This window comes from Coffea eugenioides, chromosome 10 (genome assembly GCF_003713205.1).
Source record: "Coffea eugenioides isolate CCC68of chromosome 10, Ceug_1.0, whole genome shotgun sequence".
NCBI lineage: Eukaryota > Viridiplantae > Streptophyta > Magnoliopsida > Gentianales > Rubiaceae > Coffea > Coffea eugenioides.
This window is the reverse complement of record NC_040044.1, coordinates 31,414,453-31,433,194: the sequence shown is the minus strand read 5'-3', so window position 1 is coordinate 31,433,194 and position 18,742 is coordinate 31,414,453. Positions and strand designations below refer to the sequence as shown.

Genomic DNA, 18,742 nt, shown 5'->3' with positions numbered 1-18,742 from the left:
TCATACGAGATTAGATTGTCATGCATATTATATTTATATATTTTGGTCACTTCAGTCATTTTAGTTTTTAAACAAGAATAGTTTCGATATTTTCAAAGGTTCTATTACAAATGATCATTTCTATCATTTTGACATTTTAATCCAAACTATGAGAGGATTATATATAACTTTTGAAATCATAGAGGGGTTAATGTGAAAAATTGCTAGACCACAGGCGGGTAAAGTGTATTTTGCCCAAATAATTATCAATTATGTGTGACAGATTGGGGCCCTCTTAATCACAAGAAAATAAGAAACTTTTTGTTTTTCTGTGGTTGAGAGGGGGGGGGGGGGTTAAGATTGCTGGATTTTGCTTTAACTTTAGAAAGAAACTAAAAAAGTTCAGGTAGCATTTGATTAGGGTAATTATTATAGCATATCAATCTGGTTTTAACCCATCTAGAATTTTGTTACACCAAAATCGCTAATAAGTATAATCCTAGAAAGTAATTTTTTTTTTTTTTTTGGTTGAAGGAATCCTAGAAAGTGTTTAAATCGCTTTCATATTCTTTTCACAGATCAGCATATTGAGGATACAACAAGGAGGGGAAAAAAACACATATCAAACAGAACAGTGCTCCTATCAATGATCCTAGGAAATTACGTACTAAATGCGTCTTACTCGAATGAAGGAATATTTTGTGAAAGCGTAAAGTACAGGCAGTATCTTATTATCGAGGACAATAAGGTTCTTGGTGATGATTGTCCATATCATCTTGAAGTGTCAGCTCAGAAGTACAACATCTATCTATCTATCTAGGCCATTTTTCAAAAAAGAACAAGAAGGATCTTTTGAATAGTTTGAGGCAGCAGCCGACTGCAAAGCATCAGGCCATCAGCCTGAGCACGTTTTGTCTTCCATTCCCAGTTTCTAGTAAAGTTTTACCAATAACCTTCTTGTGCTCCTTGGTGCTTAATGAATAGCGACTAGTATTACTTAATGGTTTTCCTCGATACATGCTCACAGGTGGCAAATCCCATGTTCTCTGCTAAATCTTATATTTGGTTTATCAAAATATTCTTAGCTAACTGCAGAATTGAATTGTAGTAAATTGTGGTCTAGCTAGTGGGAACAGCAATATCCCTTTTCTTTTATGTTAATAAATAATTCTCTTGCCATCTCCCCGTTTCTCAAGTTTCACCCCTTTCCTGTTGGAGGGGAAGGAAAAAAAAAACAGTATCAACCATTTTTTTGATATTGGCAATGGCTTCCACGCCTTCAAAATCCTCCAACTTGTTTGAAGCTGGACAAAGGCTTCATCCTCCAAACCACTATTTCACTTCCAAGCCTTCAGCTTCGTAAGAAAACCATGAAGAGTTCTTGTTCTCAAAAGTGCACGCACTGTCAATGTATAAAAGATTAATACTTTTTATTTATTCTTTATTTATTTTATGGCCTTTCAGTACTGATAACCTGAAGGTTGCATTGCACAAGGTTAAGCATAAAAATGAAGGAATAACCAAACTGAAGATAGTTAGTCTACATGTAGTATAGCAAGTGTAGACATTATGAACCTAATAGACGATCAAAAATACAAAAGACGACAGAAGCAAGCTTTATAACGGGCAAGGACACTCATTCTTGTGACTGTCTTGAGCGGTTCACAACCATGATTGGCTAAATGTCACATTATTGCATGTACAATATTTTTAACGTCATGTGTGAACCTGACAACCGTTTGTGTCCCAAATCTGTAAAATACCCACCGTCAACTGCAGTAATATGTCCTAGACTAGATTTATATTAAAGCATAGAGGCCTAGACTGTGAATTTATAGATTGTGTTTTACGGCTACCAATGCCAGAGTCCGAAGCTAAACTACCTAACAGAATCCTCTCCAGTGGTAAGTACTCAGACTTCCCCTGATGATACGATACCCATGGCAGAGACCCCGGCAATGAAAGTTGTTTCCATTTTCCACCCTTGCATCTGGATGATCATTGAACTTGTCTTTCTCTTTCCCTTCATTCCCTCATCCTTGCTTTACCGCTCCCCCATATAGGAGGAAAAGGGTTCTCATTTTTGTAGTATATAATGAGTTTTACTATGCTACGATAGATATTCAACATTGAAGAATACCATTTTTGCCTTTTTGAGCATTTATTCCTCAACACGAGTTAAAGTTTGCTGAATTTGAACTCTTCGCCACTTAAGAATTTTGCCCAACATAGTTTACAATTTGTCTTGATTGGAAAACCTGATTGGTTAAACTAGGCGTGACACTTTTTGGGAATTCAATTGCAACAACTAACAAGAAAGATTTGGGTCTTTCTGATTTGAAAATTAATTGAGTGGAAATCTTGAAACTGGGGAATTTATATTCTTATTATAAAAAGAAATTTCTTTTTCTCAAATGGGACTCTTTTTTCACACTTACATTGTTAAGTGGTGGTTGAAGACCTACTTATATTTATATGTCAAATCAACCTTTTCTAACACTTATATTCTTAAATGGTGGTTGAATCTATACTGTATTGTAGAATAAATTAGAATTTCAAACTTGGTTTTATGTTTCGCGCCAGAAAGATAAAAGGAAAAGTATATTTAAGACCTATTTATATGGCAAATCAACATGTTATAGTTTTGATAATTGAAAAAAAAAACCTAAATTATTGTCCTCACTTGTTTGGCAAATTAAGATCTTAAAATTCTACTGAGCGAGTCTAATATGTAAGTCAAGAATCCAATTTTGATTCAAAAACTTAAACGGTTAAATTTTGGACCCTTACATATTAAGCCTTCGTTCTGCATGTTTTGAATCAATGTGGGATACAAATCCCTACTTATGAGCGTAACACTATATTTATACCTTAATAATTTGTCATCATAATTTACAGCATGGTAATACTAACGTGGAGATCAAAAAACAGGTTATAGTGCTGTAACTCGAGCAATTTCACCTTCAAGAAAAAAAAAATCAGCAATTTTGGATCCAAATTCGGTGAAAACTCAAGCCTATTCATTAATATCACAAGTTCGAAGGCCTTTGGGATGTCCTCCACTTAAGGAATGCATCCGCCAACATTTTTCCAAGGTGAACTTGGGCCAGTGAACTGAGATGGAGCCCATCAATCTCAAGTGGGAGGCCCTTCGCCTCTACTTTGATGACATTCGGCAGCCTAATTGCTGCTTGGGCCTCCCTCACCGTGTCCATATAAGGTCCTTGGGCTGATGTTAAAAGCACCTATTTCGAAAATTACAGGAAAAGAGGTTTTAGTCAGTCCAGTTATTGCGAAAAAAGATTATTGAAAAATAAAAGGATTAACGTATTTAAAGAAAAAAAATATCTGCGAATTAAATAATTAGATTGCACCAGAAATGAATACTCTATATAAATTTACATCACAGCCTAGAAGGTCCTTAAATCTTTAGGAAAAACCTCCATTAGATGGTTTCTATTCAATCCTTGGTTGAGAAGTTAAATTTGCCTGATAAATGCCTAAAAAGAGAATTTGTCTCATAAATGAGAAAATATTAGGTTCAAGTGTTAAATACCATAGGTTAGGACAAGATGAAATTATTTAATACAGGAAGAGGCATATTTCTAAATCAGATTATGGCGAGCCCTTTGAGAAAACCATCTATACTAAGCTAGCTCAAGGCCGTTAAAAGCAAGTAGGGTTTAAAAGGTAGCTAGGAGAACTTCAAGCTACAAATTTGTCGTAGGTTCTACAACACTGGCTTGCCACACAACTTGTAATGTTTTTTCCACACAACTTGAATCACAAATTATTCTCCCAGTTCATGCAAGTATGATCAACGAAAAGCGGGGACTGTTGGATTGAATGGTAAGGTGAAAGGAATTGCAAGTAAGAGATTGTATATTTAATTCTCTCACTTAAAATAAAAAATCAACGAAATGCGTAATACAGTGGTCCAAACTAAAGATTGATTTGTACCTGAAAGAAAGGTAAGTTGGAAGATTGCAAATCTCTGCGAAAGTCCTGTATGAATTTTTCCAATCTAGTTTTGTAAGACTCAGCTTCTTCTTGAGTGATAGTATCTCTTTCACCTTGAAACCACAAGACAGCTTCAAGAACGCTCTCTCCATAATCATCATCATCATCAACTTCCATGGCAGCCCTAGCTCTTGTGATCATAGCATTATACAGCTTAGACCCTCGTGACCATTCGCTAAGAGAAGTTCCTCCAACAGCACAAGGCACCAATCCAATAACGTTATTAGCTTCCCCGGTGGCCATGGCCAAATTCTTGCGCAAGATTTTGTTAGCAAAAACCATGCCAGGTCCAATCCCACAAGTTTTATTGGAGTCAATGTCGAAATGAAGAGGCTCGCGGGCTTCTTCCCATGTTAATCCTGAATTGAATCGAAGAATTGATGGATTTGGATGACATTCTTGAGGAACAAAACCATCCCAGGTTTTGTTGTTGACTCCACCACGTCCAGCCATGTTACTCTTGCCAGCTAGAATGAATATGTGTTTCCTCTGGCTTCCACTTTGTAGAGTAGTGCTATTCTCGAGTATTTTTGTGGAAATAATTGTTGAATAAAGGCAGAGAAATAATAGCAGAATTGCCCACCAGAAGCAAAAGTTGTGAAGCACTCTCCAGGCACTGCAACTACGTTCTGACATTAGTAACTATAAAAAAGAAAACTGAAGTAATTAAAAGTGACTAAGTCTTTTATTTGTTGAATGAGGTTTAGAGAACCAACAGTTGATGAAATCTTCAGGAGATAAAATGGTCATATCCTAATAACAGATGAAAAAGGATTTTGAAACTTGATTAACTAAAGAGTAGTAGATTACTACACGAAAATATGGACGTCAATGATCTAGGAAACTGGGAATAAAAAAAAGAGCATTATAAAAGGTTTGACAAAATACCACACGGAAAAGTTTTCTGGAAAACAAACGCAAATACCAAGATTTTCTGCAAACGAATACCAATTTTTTCAAACACCCAAAAAATCCATGGAAATATGATGAACAAAGAATCATGAAGACGCAAGTAGTACTTCTATTTCTTCTCGCGAGGGGAATGAAAAGTCCTTGGCAATTGGGGACCTCAATATATACGCCCCCTAATGGCAATCCCTTGTCAATGGGTGCCTAATCTTTGTGTTAGTTAAACACCAATCTATGAGGTAGCAAGATAAACCTATCAAATTCAATTGAAATCATAGCAGCCATTTCATTGAATTGCTTGGAATTTGTTGGCTGAAAATGTCACCACATTATGAACTTTGCAGGATTTAATTTTATAGTTCGCAACCTTAAACTCTCCTCGTCATGTCTAACTCTTCTTTCCCAAGTAAATAGAACATCTTCTATCCTGAGAGAGGGACCACTTGATCTCTTTTGGTTTCCTTCTTTCTATATCTTTTTTTCTTTCATTTTTTGTATTTATAATAGTGTCTCTCTTAGAGTGTTTTTAGTGAGAGTTTCTTATCATTTAGCGATTAGAGATTCCTAACGAGACTTTTCTCTTTTCGTAGGTTTCTTAGTGAGAGTTTCTTCTTTTCTAGGGATTTCTAGTAAGAGTTTTCTTCTCGTCTAGGAATTTCTGGTGAGAGTTTTTGTAGTTTTTCTGTTTCTTGCACTAGATCTAAATTTTTTCAAAATTGATTATCAGATTTGAGATTTCTTCAATCTACCTGGTCGGATATCACTTTAATATTTGGATTTGAATCAGTTCATTAGCCGATTTGAAAGGAAGCAAATAATACAGTTGGAAGTATACACAAAGGATTTTGGGGGTATAAGTGTTTTATCTTTTGATATTTTTGGAGTTTTACAATGTAATATTGGATTGGTTTTCTAGATCCGTGCTACGAATTATGTTCAACTATTTTTTTTCTTTAGATCTATTTGTATCTATATATGGTTGATGTAATTTCTACCAATAATACAAAGTTATTGCAAATTTAATAAAAATGATGATGTTATACATATATATATATGTATGTATATGTACATGTGTGCACGCACGCACGCACATATATATATATATATATATATATCGTACACAAAGATTATTTTTAAACACTAGTTTTTCTGAACTTTTGGCACGCAGCAAATTGGGCAGTGGCACTAGACTAAAATCCCATTTCTTTCTCAAATATAAGTAAACACCCTCCGGATTTGTGTGTGCGAAAATTCATTACCAAATTGAATGACAGATTGTCATCTTTTAATGTCTTTTTTAACTTGAGTATCACTTGAGAAGTTCATCTTACCATGGTCGTTGTTTATTTCACAAATCGAAAAAACTTTGCTCAATTTACTAACATTCTTAAGGAGAAAAGATTAGTTTTACTTGTGTCCTTTTTGTTGGATTTTTCTTAGTTAAGATTAGAGGTGGCAAATCAACCCACTTAATTAAATTTACCCATACCTGTCCATGAATAGATGGGTATGGGTATCTTAAATTTTTGTATATGGGTATTATTGGGTAACCCATCAAATCCAATTAACCCATTTAGAATTCTCTTCCCCCCAAGTCTCTTCTTTTCCCCCACCTATTTTTTTTTCAAATTTTTCATTTTGTCATGATGTTAACTACTTTTGTTTCATTATTATTATTATTATTATTATTATTATTATTTGTTGGTTTTATCTTATTATTTTATTTTCTCTTAGTTTGTTAACTTGCTCATTTTTCGGCATTACTAATTTATGATAAATTTTAGCCTATTTCTTATCTTTCTAAAATGAAAATTTAAATTTATATATGAAAAAAATATTAGGGGTTCAAAATTTTTGGATTAAGTTTTTATATTAATTTTTATAGTACTTAGTTCAAATTTTTATATTCTTATTATTCAATTATTAAATAATAGGTAATTTTGTGACATAGAGTATAAATGAAAAAAAAAATTGGTAATTAAGTTTATTGAACATTATAAATAAATATTTAAAACTAATGATGGGTACAAAGAGTGGTATAAATTGATAACTTAGTTTGCAAAAATGAATTTAAATGAGTTTACAAAAAGTTAAAATAAATGGGTTATAAATGGGTAATTGGGTTACCCAATTCATTTTTTGACTTACCCATTTATACCCATCTAATTAAATGGGTATAAATGAGTTGCTTCACTTATACCCATTACCCATTTTACCCAACCCAAACTCGCCCAAGTCACCTATTTTGACACCTCTAGTTAAGATAAACGGTGGATGGTAGTGTACCATTTTTTTTTTTTTTGTGGATGGTAGTGTACGTTACATCTTCTAATTGAATTATTTAACAATTAGGTAACAAAAATATATTTTTGTTACTAGAAAATATCATGAAACTACGAACTATAACATTCTGCAATCAAATCCAAGATTGAAATATTCATTGTCAGTTTCATTTAGAAATAAATTCATAAGTGATAGAATTCACATAGTAAGTAAATTTTCTTTATTGCTAATTAAATTTTGAAAAAAGGGGACAGCTAACATAAATTTACTTACTATTTAATTCATAGTCCTTAAAACGCATCTATTTGGGCTTTGTGGCCTAGTCGTTAAAGTTTTAACTCCCGGATGAAGCCCATTTAGACAACTACTAATTACCAGACCACAAGCTAAAAATCCTAGTGGACTTGAACATGGACCTATTCAAAATTCAATCAAACCAAAAAGCTCAGCGAATGGACCCTCATTTTATAGAAGTTTGTTCCAATGGCCGTTATCATCAATTTATTCTTCTCCTCACCGAATAAACCCTACCTCTCCCCTCATTTTCCCCTGCTGAAAATCCTCCCTCGGCGGCTTCGCCCTTTTGTTCATGTTCTTTACTCCGGGAAAATTGCTTGATTTTATATATAATGTATTATCATTTGATTTTTTGTTGATTAGTATTGTTTTTTTCTCAAATTTTCTGTTGCCCAATGATGGAAAAATTGTTAATATTGAGCGGATTGACAGGTTTAAAATTCAACGGTTGCCTTTGCACTTCACCGGAAAAATTAGCCGCCACCCACCTCCACCTCCACCACCAGCTCTTCCTCCACCACAGACATACATACATATATACACACACACTAGTGCGTGGCTTGGCTGGCTTTTTTGGCGGTGGTCTGTAAAAGGCTTCTGTTGAATTACCCGTCAAATTCCGTCTATGATTCATTGAAGCTATGAGATCTGAGGGCTTCCAATATATGTGGTTTGAAATTTTTTGCGTTTTTGGGATATTTATTGCTTTATTTTCTTATTTAGTTGTGCTGGCTTTCAAACCATTTGATTCTTTTTGTTTTTGTATATATTGAGATTATTTATTCTTTTCATGTATATCTATTTAATAATTCTTGATTATTGCCCAGTGACGAAAATTTTGTGGAAAAAGAGCAGTTTAATTGGTTGCCATTTGTTGTTAGCCTTTTGTGGTGCCATTGCCTGATTTCCTCAGGGGAGCAAAGTGTAATTAACCCTTTTTATTTATTCATTCATTTATCCATTCATCCATCCATTGATCCTTATGATCTTCTATCTATCTGATCCTTATGATCTTCTATCTATCTGTCTATATAGCTGTGATGAGAAATCATATCAGAGATGCCATACGGATGGTACCAAAAGTGCTTGATAAATGTCACTGCTAGTAACCTTAAACTGCAAATGATGGTTTTTGATTAAAGATAGTCCTAAAATAGCTATCAAATCTGAGGGCTTTTGATTTTATATCTTGTTGTTCAGCATCTATTCAGTTGAACTTTTAGGCTTTGGGTCATAGGTCTTGTTCTTGGAATTCATTTAACAAAGTTGTTGTTTTGGAATTTTTGCCCAATGATGTGTTACTCAAGCAATAACAATAGAAAGGTAGCTTTTGATTTTCACAGTAAGCCTCCCCCAGCATCTGCAGCAGCAGCAGCAGCAGCAATAACAACAACATCAATATTCATCATCATCATCATCATCATCATCATCATCATCGACTAATAGTAATATTATCTTTGCTATGGGGGATTGGCTTTAATGGCAATCATGAGATTTAGCCGTCTATGTTGTTATGGCTATGAGACCTGAGGGTGTCTGGTGTTAAACCTTTTCTTTCAATTTTATCTTATGAGTAAATCTTATGTACATTGGCGGTGTATATATTATTACGATTAGATATACAACAAAATTTGAGTTTCAAATTCAAATTTAAATTATGTTTTATGCATATTATAATGAAAGTGTATACACTGTTAGTGCGTAGAAGATTATTTTTTATCTTATTCTATTTGTGATCAATAATGCAGAACACTTTTTGCTGGACCTTGTGGTTTAAGTGGGAATGTGGATTTCTGATTTGGCACATTTTCTTCTGTCAATGGATTGCAATGGAGTTAGACGCCGAAAAGGGGCAAAACATTAAACATGCATAAGTTCGGCTAATCCAGTGGTTGAAAATTAATTACTACAAGATAATGCCAAGAAAGGGTAGAAAAATTTATATAGAGCATAAATCGTAATAATAAATCTTTGTAGTATGAACAAAGAACCCCAGAGGAAGCGATCGGTCTCCAGCATCGAGCGCAAATGCCAAGGCTTGACCGCTGCTAACGGAACGTCAACTGGCCATGCAAATAATAATAATAATAATTACTTCCTTTTTTCCCCCTTTTGTGGTGTGAATTTTTGGGCTTGTTTTGATGGTAAAACTATTGAATAAGGTTTGATGGGGTTGATCACGAGACTGGAAGAGGGATGTAACGAGCAAAGGGGTGGAAGAGAAAATTAGCAGAATTTTTTAAAATAATATTCTATTTACATTATAAATATATTTTTTAATTAATTTTTTTTATTTTTTAATTAATTTTTATTTTATATGCATCACATCATAAAAATACTGCAATAATTAATTCAAATAATCTCCTATTCAAACATTTTTAGTGATTTCGAAGAATTATTTATGAATAAAAATTAAATGGTTGCACTAAATATTTAGTGATTTTGAAGAATTATTTTTTATGAATAAAAATTAAATGATTACACTAAATAAATAATCAACGTGGATGGCATAAACTAGTGAGCGGTAAAAATGAGTTCATACTGATGCTGTGTAACAAATCCAGTAACCTACTAACCTGTAACCATTAGCAAAAGGACTAAAGTGATAGAAATGCTTAAAGTTAAGAGGCAGAGTGTGAAAAGCCATAAAACATATGGTGCAAACTCTCACCCTCCACTTCAAACTTCAAAGTTCTCTTCCTGCTCTTTGTTGCTGCAAATTCAGTTACCTTTGCCGCCACCGGAGCTCTCAAACCTCCAAGCAAAACAAAAAGTAGAAAAGATTAAAGAAAAAGGAAAAGAGAGAGAGAGAGAGAGAGAGAGAGAGAGAGAGAGAGGGGAAAGGCTTAATATGTTGGAAGTACAGAGTCTAACTAAAGCTTTGGTCCCAAAATCCCTTATCCCTAATCCATCTCCTGGAAACCTTCAATCTACTCGTCTAGCCCTCCATGTCTGTTTTCTCTTCTTTGTCCGCTAACCCCTTTCCGCATTTTAATTTTTTTTATTAGTGCTAAGAAATTTCAAAGATTTTTTTTATTTAGCTTTTCTTACTTCTGTCAGTAAATTTTACAAACAGTTAATTCACAATTTTCTTTTTGCAGGTGAAGGAGGATGCTTCTCCTCCTTCTTGTTGGGTCTACATCGCCTCTGGTTGCCGCATTTACAAAGTTCTTGTATGTATCATCCATTGTAGTTTTAATTATTGTAGATAAAGTATTTTAATCATGATGATGCGGATAACTTAAAGGTCGAAATTTTTCTTGGTTTTTTTTTTCACTGCTTTTGGTTAGCAAATTGGAAGATTGAAAAGCCAGGTTTTTTGTTGTCCAATGCAGCTGGAATAGAGGGGTTAAATTAGTTTGAAATTTTGATGCTTTAAAACTGTTTGGTTCAATTTTAACATTTTCAGCTACTTTGGTAATTGCTGCATTTTGTAAAGTGCATACTTGCAAGATTGTGCTCTGATATTGATGGATAATCTTAATAATGTGCTCCATCTTACAAGAAATTTGAATATAAAGTGAAAACGTTAAAAGAAATTGAATAAAATGGGTGTGGAAGAAGTCTAATATGTATGTTTAAACTGTTACCAGGAAGGAATTCATTGTCATGTAATTTTTTTTGAATTGTTTTATTTTTATTCCTCTGTGCTTTTGCACTGTCTTCTGTTTCATTTTCTTTCACCTCTGTAGGTACGGATGGGAGGTTCGTTTGTTTATCAAGGAAAGGAGAGCCTTTTAATCCCTCAAGAAACTCTGGTACATGTGCTATTAGCTCAATTCACCATGGATCTCCATTATGGGCTCAACTTTAATAAATGTTTTACTGATGAATGAAGGTTTTAGACTCTGCAGTACTTAATTGCTGCCCCCACCGGTCAGAAATCCAGAGTATAGTACTTGCTGAAACTGAAAGTGAGCCTTTTTCTCTTGAACATCCCTCCTTTGTCGAGTACAAATTTTGTAGAGATTTGTGTTCTATGACCCTTGATTGATTCAAGTGGTGGGAACTTGGCAATATGGCATGCAAAGTAAATTCTCTGTCAAAAATAGCTTATGCCAGTGGATCTGCCACTTGGCAATGGAGATGAAATGAAATGTCTTGTAGTAGAAAATCTTTTATACGAGAAATGAAGCAAAAATAGAATAGATGAAAACATGAGAAGGAGTAGCCCTAGTGCCATGGAATCTCCACGCGTCATATGGGGAAATCATTCTATAGTACATCATTGTATTGATGGAGTTTGTGGAATCAATACTATAGTGATCTCTCTGTCATCCTGAAGTTAATGTGTGTAAATTTTGTCACGAACATGTGCAGAATTAGTACTTTATCTTTTTCTTGCAAAACCAACTTGTCGTACCTTCTTTTTTCCTTTTCTTGTTTTTAGTTTCCCCCTATTGTATGTAATGTAGACTGTTGACTGTATTCAGGCAGTGGTAGCTTCATATTGGGAAGTGTGGATTCTTATGGTCATCTTATCGTTTCTAAGTTGGATGGGAGTGGTGATGGTACTCTCTCTCTCTCTGTCTCTCTCTCTCACTACACCTGTTCATGTTTGCTTAATTGGGTGTTGTGTTTGATTAATAAATCTTCTGTGTCAACCTACGGGTCACATGTTTTTTCTGCATATGATTTTTGTCATCCTTACCTTAATTCACAATTCATTTGGCTTATTTGTCAATCATGCTCTTGCTTCCAGTATGTTCTACTTCTAGTTTAACTGTGATCCTAGGAGCATTTGCAGCAGCTTTAAATCCATCTTAGGGCTGTAAGAATGTGCACACGAGGCCTTTGCTCCATCTAACGGACCAGAGTAAAATGGACAAGTTCTACATTATGCTTTCTATCTCTCTTCAAAGGATTTGATAAATGAACCATGGAACCTGTGTTTTTGTTTCCTAAGTTGATTAATCAGTAGCTGAACTGAACTCTGATGGCCTCTCTTGCGCGATATTTGGAATCAGATATTAAGAAACTTGTGAAATTTTTTTGAAGTGCTTTCATGCATTATTCTTCTGGGAGGATGTTTGATTTTGGATTTGAATTTGTGCAAGATGATAATGTTGCTCTGTGTGTTTTCAGATGTCAACAACTTCAGTTTCTCAGTATCTCCCCGCGATTTTGGTGCTGGAGAAAGTGGTTGGGCTGGCCTATGTTTTAACCCTAGTCAATGGTCAATGGTAATCATTTTTCTTCCTGGACCTAGTCTTAAATTTTGTTTTACCATCTTAAGTCTTATTCCTTTTTAAGCATGACTTGAAAAAGAGTGAGATAGAGAGATAGTAATTGATTCCTTGAGCTATTTTATTCTTCGTTTGATCTTTCTTTTTGCATTTTTTTGGTGCTTCATTTGGTCTTGGTTGGTCTGACATTTTGAATCTATTTTGTTATGCTGTTGATTCTTTTTCAATGAATTTGCTTACTTTCACATAAAATTTTCTTTTAAAAGGTGAATGGATGCTGAATCCTATCCCCCTGAAAAGTCCCAGTAGATGAAGGATAGAAACATGAAGCTAGCTGAAACTCAGTTTGAGCTCCTTTCTTTTAGAGCTTTATTTGTTACTGGCTCCTAAAATGAAACTGATTCCCAAACAGGACTTAATTTTAGTGAACTTGTCAAGTCGAGTTCAAGCGCAGTGCAATGTACCTAAATCATGATAAACGTAATCTAAAGCATCAAGCTACTAATGCTCAAAATTGGTATTGACTGGAGAATAGCAAGATCTAGCTTGACTTCAGTCATAAACTAGCTACTGGTTAAGATGGTTCCTGAGGTAATGAAGAAATCAAACCAAACTCAGAGAACATAGATAAGATGCATCTCAAATTGCAATAACTTGACTGTTACACAATGATCTATTTTTTGCTTATTGAGGTTCATTTGGACGTGAACTTGCAGTCTTAAATGTGGCAATTGGATGTGTTTTAGTTCTCTAATATCTGAACGTTTCTTCACTTAATGATATATTAAGTTTAATAATCACCGAAATTGAACAGTTTCATTTGTTCCTTCCCTCCCCTACGCCTGCATCCTAAGTGTACTGGTACAGTCATGATACAATAGAGACATTGTTTCCCATATCATAACTCACTGTTATAATACTTCTACCCCGAGGATAAGAATTCACATCTGGATTAAACTGATAACTGCATAAATGGTTTGTTCAACTTGAATCTTCTATTGTTTCAGGCAGCTGTTGCTCGCAGCTTCTGCAAAAGTATTGATATCTATGACCAAGATATTCATCTTCGCACTCTGCGTACGTAAGTTTTCTTATCTTCACACTGTGCGTACGTAAGTTTTCTTTCTGTAATTTATTAAGTTTGTTTCTTATTGGAAACATTTAGCCTTTGTTTCATCTGCTGTAGATTTTTAACCATCTCAGGATGTTGTCTTTAGTAATTTGACAACTGTATTGACTCATAGAACAATTTCCAAAAGATTAGATTAATTTACCGTTAGATTTTCCGGTACATCATGATGATGATTATTTTTTATTCATAAACTATTGAATAGTATTCATGCATGTGTATTACGGTAGATCACCTTCTATTTGTTTATATTTGTAAATAAGGTGGTTTTTTACCAACTCTCTTGATTTAGTTTCATCATGCATAACTTTAGAACCATGATTACTGCACCAAAGATGAAGTCTTAAAATTTTTCAATTTGTTATGCTTAGGGCAGATATTCGAGATCCTGATGCTTTCAAAAACAATACTAGTGCTTATGAGGCTTCAAATAACTTTTATGAAAGAAAGGGAGTCAACTAGATTTTTTTTCTGTATGACTTTTGCCTAATTCATGTTGATTGTGCAAGTCACTGAAATTATCCTGGTAATAACATTGCATTGTAGCAGATTATGGTATCCATCTTCATTGATCTTCATGAATAATTTCTACGGAGGAAGTGAAGGTTCTGTATTAGCCGTTGCAGAAGGTTCCCAGGTCACCTCTAATTGTTTATAAATGTTGAATATCTTCTGCTGTCATCTATGGAGTTCCTTTTTATCATATTTGATTTTTTGGTGCAGCTTACCGTATGGGACTTGAGGATAAAAGAAAATAGTGGTTGTGTGCATAGAATATGTGGATCTGTTGGTGATATGGTATATGCAGTTTGTAGTTCCCCTACTGGTACTATTGCAGCTGGTGGAGCTGATCGTACTGTTACTGTCTATGATCCCCGCAGGTCGGTTGTTTGATAAAGCACCATCTAATTGGTCACCTCTATGTCATGTGATCTACCTCTTATTCTTGTTCATTTTTGAGTGGTCGTATAGGGCTGAGAAGATATTAACATGCTTTATAGAATTTTCCTTTAAATTTTTTTTCTAGTAGGGGAGTGATGGGGGAATTAGAACCCAGGATCTCTAATTCTTGGGGCCTATTATAGAATTCTTCTTTATTAATTGTTAGTGCCAAAAATGATTATCCTCAAGCTTAATTTCTTAGATGCAGAATGATGGTAAGAAAGTACTGAAAATGTGCGAAAAATCAAAGAACGCTACTTAGAAGAATTTTTAAACTGTTACTATGGTTTCCCTTGTTCCTCCACTGCCTTCTGACTTTATTTGTTCATTGTCTTTAGTTTTTAATCCATCCCATGGTTAAAATTCTCTTCTCTCTTTTTTTTTTTATTTCACAAAGGTCCATATGATGGTCTCTTAAATCCCTAATACAGTGGAGCCAAAGAGGCATTGTGAATCTTTCATCCTTATTTGGCTTAAGGGCTTACATTTGGCATCTTGGTTGCAGATGGTGTGCACTATCAAGGTGGCTTAATTGTTCAAAATATGAGGTTAGTTATAATCTTGTATTATCCAAATAAAAGTTCTTCTTTTCGGAAAAGGTTTTTGATGTATTGGAAAGATTGGTAACTTCAAATTAGCTTCTTCCTGGTGGAAAAAGGATATCAGTTTGACTTAAACTGGAGAAATAAGCTCCAGAGCAGATGCTTTGTTCCATCTTATCTCTCTTGCCTTTCCATCTCCATTCTATTTCGACTTCGAGTTTCGCCAAGGGTATTGATTTACAATCACTTCTTGGAGAAATATGCTACCTGAGCTTAGCCAAGCTTTAGATTTCTGACAAAGAAGGAATTTTTGGAAACCAGACTAGTTGATTTGACTAGACTTGCATCGAATAAAAGGCAGATTTAAACTAGACAATGCAGGTAAAACAGGCAAAGTCTTGCGACACATGGTATACCATATGTTTAACTGCATCAGTGCAAGAGACCAATTTCTAGCTTTGCTCTTCTTAACCACCCTGCATGCCGAGAAAAGGAAATGGTAGACAGCTATATGATTGACAAACCCAATTCCTAGAGCTCCAACGTAGTAAAAACAAGAACTTCAGTGAGCTCAATAAGTAGTAATGATACATAAATTGGTTGAAGGTCAATAGAGAAATCCATGTGTAAATCCTGTATTTTGCTTTTGTGTTTGTGTATTCTTTATTAGGGTGTGTGTGTGTTTGGGGGGGGGGGGTGTGAGGGTAACAGCTGTGGAAGAGGCTGCTAGAACAGAAAATGCTAACATTTTAGTGTGCTGCTTGGAGGAACACTTAATGGGAGAGGTGAGAGAACTATTACAATGGAGTCAAATTGGAAAACAGAGCTTCTTTTAGTGAAAACTCCTGCCAGAAAGCTGCGATGCACTATTCTCTTTTTTCCTTTCATTTCATGGTCATGATTTACTTTTGTCACTCATTTTTAGATAACACTGGATTTGTAATATTGATATTGCAGATAACTGGGCTAGCCTTCTCCTCTCTTAGTTCTGATTACATTTATGTGCAAGGAGTTGATTATGAGGTGCTGCTTCTTAAACTTTGATCCATATTTTGAAAGGAAATTGTGTTGATAATTGTGATGTAAGTCTTGTATTCTGTTGGCTTTGTGTCTTTCATTACCTTAATCGATTCATTAATTTTTGCTGGTATTAGCATGATGCTCGAATGGATTTTCTCAGTCTCAAATGCATGGGAAAGAGAATATATGTTACTATACATTTTCCAGTATGCTTATCTTCAATCGAAAACTTTGTTGTAGTGCACAAATGAGCTGAGTCTTTAAACTGGTAGGTATAGTTTCTGTCCATGTAAAAAACACTGAGTTTCTAGAATTGCTATTTTCGTATTTAGATTTTTGTGGTACTATAGGTTTAACTGCAAGTCTTAAGCCAAGGATCCAGAGGGTGAAACCAATGCTGCATCTAGTTTTTGGAACTGCAAGAGCTGATGTGTAACCATGATTTGCCTCAGCAGTGCATCATGTTCCAGTTAGATATATGGTGTCTTGCTTTGGTTTTTATTCTTTTCTATGGGCTTATGATTTAGATGTTACAGCTACTTTTTTCACTGCCCAACAAAATCTGTCATGTGAATTGGATCTCTCTCTCTCTCTCTAGGTGTGTGTTTTGTCCAGCCATGCTTATGTCAGCAAGTGTGAATGATGTTTTCCTAGAAGCTGGATTTGTAGAAGCTTAATAGCTTTCTGATAGTTTTCTGTATCAATTTAAGCTTTCTGATAGTTTTCTATGTCAGTATATGAATGATCATTGATACCTAACGCGAATTTTGTGGATAATCATATGTTTGCAGGTTCTTTGTGGAAATTGGTATGAAAGTGAGAAGGCCTTTTCATTTAGAGGAGATTCAAACTGGCTAGGATTTAGTAAGGTATGATACAAGTCGGTATGGATTAATTTTTTGAAAGCTATGATAATCATCAAAAAATGGAGTCATATACTTTATCTCAGTTTCAGTAGAAATTGATTCGCAATGATGTATCTGATTTGTCAATGAACAATAAGTACGAGCAGAATTGTGGTAAAGCTCTTCTACAAGAATGACTTGGATTTGGATAATTGTAGAAACTGAGAATATATGGGGCATTTGAGGTTTAGTAGTTTGCCTGTCCTTCTAGCTTTCATATGGTCCGACTTTCTTTACACTTAAACGGTTCCATGAATATAGTAATTATAAATTTTCAGATTTAACTCTCTCTCTCTCTCTCTCTGCGAGTGAGTAACAATATTCGAATTTAGAGATTGATCATGAAAATTTGGAAAAGCAGCATTTTTGGCAGAAGGTGTAAGTAGCAAACTCTTTTGCTAGTTTAAGAAGCATTGGTTATTACTAATGGTTATTGGTTACTTGTTCCTTCAATTTCAATGCATGTTATACTTCTCTTCAGTACTATGCTGGATTTGCCTGTCCGCCTTAAAGTTTTTTACCATATTCTTTGTTGCATACTTTAGGTAATTGCTAATCTGATACCCAACTTTGATGTTGAGATAAAGTAGTAGTGCCATCTTGGAAGTTGGTCCTCATTCATTTTTTTGTTTTCCTTTTTCTTTTATTCTTTTTTTGCCAGTGTCCTAGCAGGGATATTGTTGGGGGATGGTGTGATTCAGGTAATGTTTTTGTTGCTGACATTGGGCTTGAAAAAAGGTATTAACAAATGCAGAAGTCTTCACTGGAATACCCAAGCACTTCTCGCAGCCATTTTCCGATCTTCTAACTCCATTTGAATGCTTTAGTTAAATGGGAAGCTTGAATGTGATTTGCATAAAGACATAGATGCACCAGGCAAAGGTGTCCAAGAGGCCTAGCCATTTATTTTGTCTGTGATGAACCATTTTACTAGGAAAGCGAGAGGAATCATTTTCCGGAAGGGCTTTGACATCTTGGTGAGGGTTCTTGGGAGATGGAACCGTAGCTTAGCATATGAGGGTGTGAGTTTTGTACTGAAATTCTTCTTCAAACTGCAGTAACATTGAATGAACCTCAAAGCTAAAGCCTCTCCTCAAAAGAGTGGGTGAGCTGCTATATATTGTTGCTAACATTACATCTTAATCTTGTATGCAAGTGCTGCTGTTATAGGTGTGAACTTTTCCAGCACTTCTTTGATGTCATGCTCCTATGTCAATTCCTTATGAAGGAATAAGTTAAACAGTTTTTTGTTTCAGACTTTTCTTGGGTGTTAAATATAGCCATTTCGTGCTTCAGTCTAGGAGTTGTTCACTTCTGCAAATGCAGAAAACAGCACTGCAGGTCCAACCTCTTTAATTAGTTTTGAGCTTCGGCATCTCCTAAAGCTCATCTGTGCCATTTATCATATCTGCCTGCCTGTGGAGGGCTTAAGATGGTGAAAATGCTTCGTATCATTTTCTTCATTTCACGTCCTCTCTCCATTTTGTGGCATGTGACACCGGCGTGCTGAAAAGAACTTTTACTTTCTAA

General features: G+C 34.9%; 2 protein-coding genes across 3 annotated transcripts; one reads left to right on the top strand and one right to left on the bottom strand.

Moving 5' to 3' along the window:
- Nucleotides 1–3,008: 3,008 nt before the first annotated feature.
- LOC113750661 (probable carbohydrate esterase At4g34215) lies at nt 3,009–4,635 on the bottom strand. Its single transcript, XM_027294614.1, has 2 exons — nt 3,940–4,635; nt 3,009–3,224 (listed from the first exon to the last, which is right to left on the bottom strand). The coding sequence occupies exons 1-2, from the start codon at nt 4,633–4,635 to the stop codon at nt 3,009–3,011; spliced, it is 912 nt and encodes a 303-aa protein (XP_027150415.1).
- Nucleotides 4,636–10,208: 5,573 nt separating this feature from the next.
- On the top strand, nt 10,209–18,467 carry LOC113749592. 2 transcript variants are annotated; one of them, XM_027293382.1, is made up of 13 exons: nt 10,209–10,438; nt 10,590–10,661; nt 11,181–11,246; nt 11,327–11,402; nt 11,922–11,999; nt 12,574–12,671; nt 13,682–13,755; nt 14,353–14,440; nt 14,527–14,684; nt 15,251–15,293; nt 16,245–16,310; nt 17,099–17,176; nt 17,874–18,467. In XM_027293382.1, the coding sequence occupies exons 1-13, from the start codon at nt 10,340–10,342 to the stop codon at nt 17,955–17,957; spliced, it is 1,080 nt and encodes a 359-aa protein (XP_027149183.1). In that variant the 5' UTR covers nt 10,209–10,339; the 3' UTR covers nt 17,958–18,467. The 2 variants fall into 2 exon arrangements, with proteins under 2 accessions (XP_027149183.1, XP_027149182.1); XM_027293381.1 differs by having other exon boundaries at nt 14,350–14,440.
- Nucleotides 18,468–18,742: the final 275 nt, after the last annotated feature.